This window comes from Talpa europaea (assembly GCF_964194135.1).
Source record: "Talpa europaea genome assembly, chromosome: 14".
Taxonomy (NCBI): domain Eukaryota; kingdom Metazoa; phylum Chordata; class Mammalia; order Eulipotyphla; family Talpidae; genus Talpa; species Talpa europaea.
Window position 1 is genome coordinate 75,475,883 of NC_140082.1, and position 11,650 is coordinate 75,487,532.

The 11,650-nt window shown below is 36.0% G+C and overlaps 1 protein-coding gene across 3 annotated transcripts in view; it reads left to right on the forward strand.

Annotated features, from left to right (window-relative positions):
* The window catches only part of WAC (WW domain containing adaptor with coiled-coil), a gene marked incomplete at both ends in the record, with an annotated part of 77,792 nt that extends 67,330 nt beyond the window's left edge, over positions 1-10,462 (forward strand). For all 3 annotated transcript variants that reach the window (XM_084253816.1, XM_084253817.1, XM_084253818.1), the window contains 7 exons: positions 415-657; positions 2,490-2,612; positions 3,472-3,620; positions 5,822-5,940; positions 7,465-7,651; positions 8,869-8,996; positions 10,393-10,462. In XM_084253816.1, coding sequence (XP_084109942.1) covers positions 415-657; positions 2,490-2,612; positions 3,472-3,620; positions 5,822-5,940; positions 7,465-7,651; positions 8,869-8,996; positions 10,393-10,462 — 1,019 coding nt within the window. The remainder of the gene's footprint in view (positions 1-414; positions 658-2,489; positions 2,613-3,471; positions 3,621-5,821; positions 5,941-7,464; positions 7,652-8,868; positions 8,997-10,392) is intronic.
* Positions 10,463-11,650: the final 1,188 nt, after the last annotated feature.

The following is an 11,650-nucleotide window of genomic DNA, read 5'->3' on the forward strand; positions in this document are numbered from 1 at the left end:
CGTGGCCTCTGCGGCGCCAGTTCGATCCCCGGCTGCTCCCCGGCCACCAGAGGAGGATCCCACATGGTGCGCAGGCCTCTCCTGCCGCCCGCTGCTCCCCTCAGCAGTGTACTTCGGTCCTTCTGCCTGCTCTGCTCCCCGCTCTGGTGAATTCTCTCACCCTCCCGCGCTTCTGACTGTACCCAATGCTTGTATAAATAAACATACAAATAAATAAATAAATCTTAAAAAAAAAATGTCTCTTCCTAGTCACTGAAATATTTACTGAGCACCTTTCCAACTGTTACCTTGTAAAAAATCAGTGAGACTACTTCTGTTAAGTACCTGGCATATGGATGTTGCTTGTCTGATGTTGGTTTCAGTCACCTCTACTCAAGAAAATTTTTTCAGCCCTATTATAATCTTTTTATTTAGAATCTACATCAGGAGACAAATCTGTATCACATTGCACAACTCCTTCCACGTCTTCTGCGTCTGGGCTGAATCCCACATCTGCACCTCCAACATCTGCTTCAGCGATCCCTGTTTCTCCTGTTCCACAGTCACCAATACCTCCATTACTTCAGGACCCAAATCTTCTTAGACAGTTGCTTCCTGCTTTGCAAGCCACACTGCAACTTAATAATTCTAATGTGGATATATCCAAAATAAATGAAGGTAAGTTTTTATACTAACAATTTTTTTAATTTAATTTGCATGTTTTTGGTTTCATTTCAAATTGAACTTTGCTTTGGAACTTTTGAACTTCAAAATCAGAATGTTACATCCTCCAAAGTTTAAGACTTGGTTTTGTAATTGAGTTAATGATAGTTGGATTTCCTGTGTAATTTCCAGACTTGCTATGTACCTAGAGATAAGCTGTTCTGTCTGCTTTATATATATATGGTATTTTGAAGTAGAAACAAAGTATTTATTAAAATTGGTGAAAACATGGGGCCTCTCTGGTGGCACAAGGGGTCTCAGCACTGTGATGCTGTCGGTAGCCACTGCAGCAGGCTGCTGACCCACATGGCGGAGCAGACCTCTCCTGCCCGCTGCTCCCCTCAGCAGTGTATTTCAGTCAGTCTGCTTGTTCTGCTCTGCACTCTTGTCTCTGAATCCTCTCACTGTACCCCCCCTTCTCCCCCCCCCCCGGCCTTCACCCCAGCTCATGTATGCATAAATAAAATAATTTAAAAAAAATTGATAAAAACACGCAGTATTTGGTTTCTGGCTTATTTCCAAAAGTCTGTATGTGAATGAATTATTACTACTTGGAAGAGCAGAAATTCACTCAGTTCTTTCAATGCTTGACGAAAATTTGAGAATGCAAATGATGGATAACATTTTGCTATTTTTCTTGGTTAATTGCTTTGTTACTTCCAACTTTGCTTTTCAGTATGCTGCTAAAGTATTTTTACGCACCAACCTTATAGAAGTCTTAATAAAAGTTAACAGTTTTAATTTGCAAACCATTTAGATTGAAACATTAAGTCCTAAGAGCATTATGAAGTTTTCTCTTTAGAACATCTGTTTGTGTGTATTTTCACATAATGCTATTTTAATAGTATAAGTGTAAAGTTCTTGGCTTCTGAGGCCAGATGATCATTAGTGTTCTGTTTTTATTGTCCTCACCTTTCCTGTATTTTAGTTTTATTTTCAAAGCTACTCATACCTTTTTTGTGTGTGCTAGGTAAATGTTTTACTAGGCAAAGTAGGGCTTTTAAAGCAATTTGAAGAAAGGAATAACACCCCAAAAATAATAAGAGATGATATGCCTATTTATTTATTTATTTATTTATTTATTTATTTATTTATTTTAGATTGTATTTATTTTTGCGAAGAACTGGGATGTAGGCCAGAAGTGCAGGGGTAAGAGGATTCACCAGAGACAGAGTGGGGAACAGAACAGGCAGACTGACTGAAATACACTGCCGAGAGGAGCAGCGGGCGAGTCAGGAGAGGTCTGCTGCGCCATGTGGTTTAGCCCCCTTGGCTGGGGACCTTGTGGTGATAGTGCTGAGACTTAACTCCTAGGCCACCAGGGAGGTGCTCACCAACTTTTAAATACCCATTTAAAAAAGATTGTTGGGGAGTTGTGTTGCTATGTAGGATTTGAGTTGTCAGCTATATAAAAAGTAATTACATGAATGAGCTATCATTATCCATTTAATTCCAGGTAATACACTGAGCATTTTACCTATACATGGATAGGTTTCTAGATTAATTGGAAATCCTAATGGACACTATTTAAATGTTTTTCGAAAGTCTAATGGAGGTATTTTTTTTAACTGAACACCATAATTTTAGTATAAAGGAAACTTCTGTTTTCCTTTGTCATATACCTGTTAAATTTATTTTGCTCTGCTTGAGATAATTTCAAATCTGTAGGCCCATTACATATAGTCCTCTTTTGAAATACTCCAGGTTTTTTCTGGAGTTTTCAAGTTGTTATAGTTGCCACATATGCCTTAGTTTTTATTGGAATTTAAGATACGCTATGTTTTTAGTTCTTACAGCAGCTGTGACACAAGCCTCATTGCAGTCTATAATTCATAAATTTCTTACTGCTGGACCATCTGCTTTCAACATAACTTCTCTGATTTCTCAAGCTGCTCAGCTTTCCACACAAGGTATTTATACTGTTGGATATATCGCCAAAATTGTATCTTGATTTTTTAAATTACTATCTTTTTTCAAGTTTTTGACGAGATTAGCTATAATTTATTTCTGTTTTTTTTTTAAATATATACAATAATATTTTTATTTACCACTTCCTTTTAGATGTATGCCTGCTCTGACATTTTCAGTGTTACTGTCTAGTCCGTAATAGGGTACATATTTAATTCAGAATTTTAGTAGTTAATGAGATGTTTTACTCAAGAGCTGTGAAAGTAAAGTCTGACATACCCTCAGTCATTGTGAGGCATTGAATATAATTTGTTTGGTTTAGGTTGATGTCAGATAGGAGTTTACCTGAGGATATGGAGATGCTCAAATCCTGCCTTGAATTGATTATCTCTCTTCTCCCTGAAGGCATCCAGTGGAAAGAAACACATTAAGAGCAAATGGGAAATGAGGGGTCATTGTTAGACTAGGCCAATTAAAGCTGATAGAGATATACTAGTGTGAAATGTGAAAGTGTAAAAGTAAAAAGACTTTTAAAAGCCTCTGGTTAGCCTGAGGAGGCAGGAGACTGGAGGGAATAACCAGGCCTAAAATTAGAATAACAAGAAAACAAGGGTGCCTTCCATATGAGAATAGGTTCAGGTTTACATAGAGATTGCCTCACTGGATATGCTTATCTCTAACACACAGCACATTTAGTCAGTGTGCCCCAGTGACTATCTCAGGTTCTTATCTCAGACTTATTCAGATAAATGTTTCTGGTAGGGGAGTACATGGAGCATGTGGAGAAATGCCCCAGTCTCTCCCACATATATTTAAAAGATTTTGGGTTTATTTGAAATTAATTCCTTCACTTTTCTACAGCTCAACCATCTAATCAGTCTCCAATGTCTTTAACGTCTGATGCATCATCCCCAAGATCATATGTGTCTCCAAGAATAAGCACACCTCAAACTAACACAGTCCCTATCAAACCTTTGATTAGTACTCCTCCTGTTTCATCACAGCCAAAGGTATGTCACCTTTGAGGGAAATTTCGAAAAGAAGCCACTTTTAGAAAACATTTAGGAAAAGCAAGTTGAATATGTTTTAGAATCTGTATTGTAGAAAAAAACCCTCTTTGAGCAATGAGATAGTAGTATGGAGTGAATGATAGGTATGTGAGGATAGATGCAGGTTAGAATCTCTCAGGTAATTGTGAGATGGAGAAGAGCATTGCATCTGTGCTACTTTTATGCATTTAATTCTGTTCTTTTTACTGGCTTTGGGATTTATAACATGGATAGCTGAATAAAAAAGAGCACTAATTATCATAATGTGTGGAGTTTTCAGACTCTAAAACATGAGAGAATGTTTTCCAGTGACTTTTCCCCATATTTCTACTTCACAAATCAGTTTCTGTGCTAAGAGTTTATATATGCATTACATTTAACTTTCATATCCTGGAAATCAATTATTTGCCTCATTTAATAGTTAAGAAAATCAAATCTTTGGTTAAATCTAGCTTTTGTTTTGGAGTCAGAATTTGAAGTCTAGGTTTTTTGTTTTGTTTTGTTTTGTTTTTTAAACCCAGAACCCATTTTACTAAACTCGACTATTTATGTTTGCGCAGAATCTTACATGAATGACTCCTCAGGGCAGCTACAAAATTGATGGTCTATTCTTACTGGAATATGAACAGGACCTCAACACTGTTGAGCTCAAATTTTGTATCGTATCGCTTGAATTTTAGCCACAAATTCATTAATAAGCCCCAGTTTTAATCATCATTGTTTTGTAGCATACCACCAGCAAAAAACAGATTGGGGAAGTCAGTACATACAAATTCTGCATTTTTTCTTTTTAAATTCTTAATGGTAAATGTAGAAGGGACTGCTTTGCAAGTTATTGTGAAACAATGACTGTGTCAAGCTTTTCTTCCAAGAATTCTTTAATAAAACCATAAGGTGAAGTTTAAAAAGGCATTGAAGCATGGCTTGAAATCAATGGTAGGCAGCTTTTAGTTCTTTTTTGCTTACCCTTCCCTACTTTGACTATTTATACATATTTTATGGTTACAATCTAGGTTGATTTTTTTGTTTGAATTCTAAGTAACAGTTTGTTAGAGTTTGTTATTCAGTTCATTAGTTTGCCTATGTTTTGATGGGATAAGAATTAATACGTGATTTTCAGCAAGAGACCTTACTCTTAAAACTTTTGAGGATACCAAAAATGATAACTAAAAGTGAAATAAGTGGTAATGTTGGTTTTATAGTTACAGAATTAGCGTTTCCGATGCCTTAAGAGATGGTTATCAGGGTTTTTTTTACATTTTAAAACTAGTTGGTCTTATGGAGACCTTGTGAAAATATTCTTTATGAAAGAACTGGTTGGCGCCTAGTATTCAGCAGTAGCAGTGCAGTCCACATGTGTTTGAGAGAGTATTAGTCATCTCCCAACTCCTTCATGCACATCCCTAAAAAACTGCTGCTGGAGGATGTGACTTAATCACAGGTAGCTTGCTGCCTTTGTGCCTTAATTTAGGGCTTATATTTAGAACTGCTTGTTTTCTCTGTGTGACACTTGAATATAAACAGTATATGTATCCTCACTGGCATCATGGACCTCTTGGTCTATCTCTATAGGGTAACATTAACATCTCTTTAAAGACCACTTAAGCTTAATTTTGTATGGGTCAGAGCTCATCTCTTATTAGACCAGGCTGTATATTCTGTCCATATGTGGTTGAAAATTAAACAGCTGTATTTGTACAATGTGGTAAGAGTAAATCAGAAGAGGCATTATAGTGTATTGGAAAGAAATTGGGCTGAAAATCAAGAGAACCAATCACTTAGGCTGGTGTGCCAAGAAAGTGATTTTTTGGGCTTGGGCCATGTTTAAATCTAACTTTCAAACCTTGATTCTCTTCTAACTGTACAACGTTTGACAACTCATTTGACTCATCTCTTTACTCTTTAGGTTTAAGATACAGTCTTTCAGTGTTTAAGGGGAGTGTGGATTTGGGGACCTAAAAATAATTTACATAGTCAAACATGTCTATTACTAATACTAATTTTCTGTAACAGAATTAGAACTAACTCTTGTTATCTTAAAAATCACTAAAAAATAGGACTCATGGGAAAGTTTCATTGGTAGAACTTTGGCCTTTATCTAGATTTGCTGCTGTGTGCCTATGAGATGGAAATCTTAATCTCACCAGATTTTGACATTTCAGGTTAGTACTCCAGTAGTTAAGCAAGGACCAGTTTCACAGTCATCCACACAGCAGCCTGTAACTGCTGACAAGCAACAAGGTCACGAACCTGTCTCTCCTCGAAGTCTTCAACGTTCAAAGTAAGTTGATTATTTTTATGGTTATATAAATTATATATGCAGTTCTTACAACAAGTAGTTCATTGTCTCTAGAGGTAAAACCTGGATTATTTTGAAGAAAGTGGCTCTTTACATAGTGGAATGTGATGTGTCTTGGTCGCATGTCCTGGTATGTGATCTATGTAGAGGGTGTGTGATTTTTTTCATACTTTATTTATGGAAAATTATATTTTTTAAAAGACTTTTTTTTTATTTATGCATATAAGAATTGGGGTGTGGGCCAGAGTTTGGGAGGGAGGGGGCATGAAAGGATTCACCAGAGACAGAACAAGAAACAACAGGTGGATCTGTTGAAATACACTGCTGAGGGAGCAGTGAGCAAGAGAGGAGAGGTCCATGGGGTCATGTGGGTCAGCTCCCTGGTGGGGGATGGATCTCAGTGAGTCACAACAGCTTGATAGAGCTGAGCCTTAATAATCCCTGCACCACCAGGGTGGCTCCCAAATCACATTATTTTTAACCTCATAGCAGTTTTAGATTTGAATGTCAAAAATCTCATCTTAAACTAACCACTGACATGTTTCAGGCTTTTCTAATAACTTCAGTTCAGACCCTGATAGATTGCTCATCAATAGGTTGAGATGTATTTTGTTGTCACTTTTGTAGCAAAAGTGATTGATTGATTGATTGATTTTCCTAATTTTTATTTCATGTTGTGAGATGGGAAAATAGTTCAACTGTTGTTCCTTTTGTTTTCTAAACAAACATTCCAGGACTTATACATCCAAATGAGAATCGTTCCCTTCAAAATAATCACCTTGGGAAGCTGTCTACTTACTCCAGCAGTGTTGTCACTGCACAGAATTTTCTTAGGAAATTCTTTTTTTTTTTTTAATTGTTTTTAGAGTCTAAAGTATTTTATTTATATAAGTATTCTCAGTGATGACAACTTTTCATCCTTTGGGAGATTTAGCTTTTGGTAATAACTAAACAAATATTCAGAGCCAAATCTGCTAAAGCAGGTAGAAAACCAGCTGAAACCTACCCAAACCGTACATCTGAGATCAGCACTCTCAGACTGTTCCTTTTTTGGTCTTATTTTGCCACTAGACTCATTCATGCCGATCAGTATTTTGCTTCCTTCACACATTATTTACCCTTTGATTTAACACTTTGTTCATATGTTGGAGAGAGATAATTTTTTCCCTCTCTTTATCTAAATGTAGTTAAGTTACAGTATCCAAGTGTGTCTTTTATCTGCAACTTAAAAACTGACCATTTCTTTTGTTTATTTGTGTAATCAGGTTTGTCAAGTTTGGAGGCCAGTGTTATTTTAAATAGTGCTAAAAGAATTCTTTTTACCCCCACAGGTGTTTTAAGAAATACATTATAATCTTTGGATTTTAAATTCTGTTCGTTTGATGTTAAAAATAGCATTTTCTTTGGGCATTTGGATGTCTTTAAGGGAAGGTATTGATAATTTCTAGGCTGCTTAAGAAACTACTTTGGAAAATACTACACATTCAATTTTGTTTTCTTTTCCAGCAGCCAGAGAAGTCCATCACCTGGTCCAAATCATACTTCTAGTAGTAATGTATCAAATGCAACAGTTGTACCACAGAATTCATCTGCCCGACCAACATGTTCATTAACACCTACGCTAGCAGCACACTTCAATGAAAATCTCATAAAACATGTTCAAGGATGGCCTGCAGATCATGCGGAGAAACAGGTGTGTGGCAGGAGTCACAGGCAGATGTTTTACCTAGTAGAAAATCTCATCTGGACCACTTTTACAATAACTAATATCTAATTAGATTATAGTCTTTTTTTTAAATATTTGGTTTATACTTACTGTGAATTGTACCTGTGGTTTTAATATTACCTACCATTTTTCACACATAGCTATGTTCTCAGTGCTTAATGTTTATTTTCTCCTCTTAAAATTGCTAACCAGTATAGATGATGCTTTCCCATTTTACCAAAGAGGCCTTAAAACCAAATAGATAATTTCAGGGTGTGTTTAATGCAATGATGTGACTCATAGCCAGTGTGTTTTTTCTACTTATTCAGCCACTCTGATAGCTTCAGAATCTGTTAGTACTGTTAATCTCATGACGTTCCCACTAGAAGAGAAATTAGAAGTTAGAAAATACTTTTGCTTTGGGATGAGGAACCTTAGAACAATTAGATTACTGCCATTAACATCTCCCATTTATCAGATAAATGACCATCTGAAACGTTAAGTTTATGTTCACTGAAATGTGTCGTGTATCTCATCATACAGGAATGCAGTGAAACCTTATGCCACTGTATACCTGAACTTGGGCTTTGGCTAACTCAGCTTATTTTATTTAACTGCAAATCATGAGTCCTTCTAGTGTTCTACTATCTGGAAATTGGAGATAACTGTTTTCTTAATCGACCTGGAGGCAAATCTTGAAATAAATACCTTCTACTATTAGAAACAATTCCTCCTAAGGTTCACCAGCATTTTTGTGATTTTTTTTTTTTTAAGATTTATTTATTTGTTTGTTTGTTTGTTTGTTTGGTTTGTTTATAAATAAAAGCACTGGGTACAGTCAGAAGCGCGGGAGGGTGAGAGAATTCACCAGAGCCAGAGCAGGGAGCAGAGCAGGCAGAAGGACCGAAGCACACTGCTGAGGGGAGCAGCGGGCGGCAGGAGAGGTCTGCGCGCCATGTGGGACCCTCCTCCGGTGGCCGGGGAGCAGCCAGGGAGCAGTCGGGGATCGAACCGGCACTGCAGAGGCTGCGGGCAGCTTCACAACCCAGTGCTCAACCGCTGTGCCACAGGGGAGGCTCCATTTTTGTGAATTAAAGGAAAAAGAATTATTCTGTAATCTTGATAAAGTCCTCAGAAGTTTAATGTTTAATTTTTTGTATGTGAACATGATAGGTTTAATGTGCTTTTCACTTCTTTAATTATAGGCTTCAAGATTGCGAGAAGAAGCCCATAACATGGGAAGTGTTCACATGTCAGAAATTTGTACTGAATTAAAAAATTTAAGATCTTTAGTCCGAGTATGTGAAATTCAAGCAACTTTGCGAGAGCAAAGGTAAATTTTTCCCTGAAATTTTTGTTTTTTAGTATTAAATATCCTAATGAACTTAAGGAACATAAATTTTAATTTCTGAAATTTAAAGTTAACTTTGATACAGTCCATAATACTGTGGCTGTTTTCATAATTTAATTACATGGTGACATGGTACTGATATCCTAAATTTTTTCTCTTAACCTATGATAAATGATTCATTAGACTTTTACCCCTTAGGTTATAACTTTATATGGTTATGGTAATAAATTATTTTTAAAAAGTGAAATGTTGACTGCTAATTTTAAAGGTCCCTTCTTGATGGTAGCACTCTCTTTATTACTAGGGTACTTCTTTAACTTGAAATTTCAGATTACTGCTTAATTTGTCTGTATCACCAGTAGATTCCCTTGGAAATTACAGTGAGAATTCAGTTATTCAGCAAGTTTAATCATGTATCTTGTTTTCTTAATTGTTTTCACCTAAGCTCTTAATGTCTCATTTGTAGTCCTCTATTCCACTCAAATGGGATCTCTGTATCCCAATTAATTGTATAGATGTCTTAAAAAACCTATTGCAGAGTTGAGGACAAACTTTCAATGACTTTCTGTATAAATTACTTGGTCAGGGATATTGTTAATCTTGTTAGGAAACCATAAATATTTAGTGAATACTAAGTTGGGGTTTATAGTAAACTTGGAAAAGTTGAGTTTTCATCTAACCTTTCAGTTACTAAACTCTGCGGAGATACTTTAGAATATTGCCTGGGATTTTTTCGTCTGGCAGTAATTCTAGCAGACATAAAACTTACTTTTTGGCTTTCCTGACAGATGATTTGACTTTTAGGAAATTGCACTATTCTTAGTGCAGCTTACTGCAAGTATAAATCGTGAGATATTAAGCCCAGTGCATGATTATGCAGGAGTCACTGGTACAGGTGATAAGTATTGTCATTCATGGGAGAGAAGGGGTCAGAAGAGTACTGATTTTGCTTTCAGTTTAAATAATACATGTCCATGGGACTTTGATTTGGCACGATGTAAACCAATATTTATATCGAAAATTGTTCCTCTTGCACCTAGTTAACTCTGGCCCAGAAAACTTGTAATATGGTTTATTTCATGTTTAATATCTACTGCCATCCACTGCCTTTTTCAAAGGCAGTGAACATTTTAAATCGTTTTTTATATTCAAATTATTGAGAAATTGTTAAACATTCTAACTTTTGTTACCTTAGTACTTCAATATGTATCATATTCAGTGGTTATTTTGTCTTAACTATAGACTAATTCATTTTTAATTAATTTAGTTTTAACTAGTAATTATGTTACTAGTAACCTAGTCTTAACTAGTCAAGTATTGGTTTTTCTGTGACATTTATTTGAACATACCAGTTCTGATCCCTTCTTTTATTTTTCAGGATACTGTTTTTGAGACAACAAATTAAGGAACTCGAAAAGCTAAAAAATCAGAACTCCTTCATGGTGTGAAGATGTGAATAATTGCACATGGTTTTGAGTACAGGAACTGTAAATCTGTTGCCCAATCTTAACATTTTTGAGCTGCATTTAAAGTAGACTTTGGACCGTTAAGCTGGGCAAAGGAAATGACGAGGGGACGGGATCTGTAAGAGTCAATTCAGGGGAAAGATACAAGATTGATTTGTAAAACCCTTGAAATGTAGATTTCTTGTAGATGTATTCTTCACGTTGTAAATATGTTTTGTAGAGTGAAGCCATGGGAAGCCATGTGTAACAGAGCTTAGACATCCAAAACTAATCAATGCTGAGGTGGCTAAATACCTAGCCTTTTACATGTAAACCTGTCTGCAAAATTAGCTTTTTTAAAAAAAATTTGGGGGGGTTAATTTATCATTCAGAAATCTTGCATTTTCAAAAATTCAGTGCAAGCGCCAGGCGATCTGTGTCTAAGGATACGATTTTGAACCATATGGGCAGTGTACAAAATATCATGAAACAACTGTTTCCACACTTGCACCTGATCAAGAGCAGTGCTTCTCCATTTGTTTTGCAGAAAAATGTTTTCCATATCCCATGTGTTCCATTTCCCTCTGAAATCCTTGATCTGATTTTATCCATTTTTTAAGGCTCCTCTTTTTCTCCTTTCTTAAGGCACTGTTGCTATGGCACTTTTCTATAACCTTTTCATTCCTGTGTACAGTAGCTGAAAATTGCAGTGATTGAGCATAACCCACTTGTTTGTATAAATTATTGAAATCCATTTGCACCCTGTAAGAATGGACTTAAAAGTACTGCTGGGCATGTGTGCTGAAAGTACATTGATTGCTCAAATATATGGAAATGGCCCAATGAAAATGGTTGTGGGTGGGAAGAAAGGAAACGAGGCTAGTCAGATGTGAATTGTACCTGTTGGAATAAACATGTTAAAACAAACAAAAATTGTTATTTTTCCTTTCCTTCGGTCAGTGCATATTATTAGAATTTTAACTACCTGGGGATTCTTTATCAGAACTATTCTTGTTGAATATTTACACTTAATTGAAGTAATTCCTTAAGGGAGGTTTTGTTTAAAGCATAGTAACAGGAAATTGTTTATAAGATATTTAATGAAATATGAAATTCAACAAGAATGATTAAGTCATTTCCCAAGTGGTTGTCATTTGTTAAATCCTGGTTTACCTGTCTTGCTATTATGAC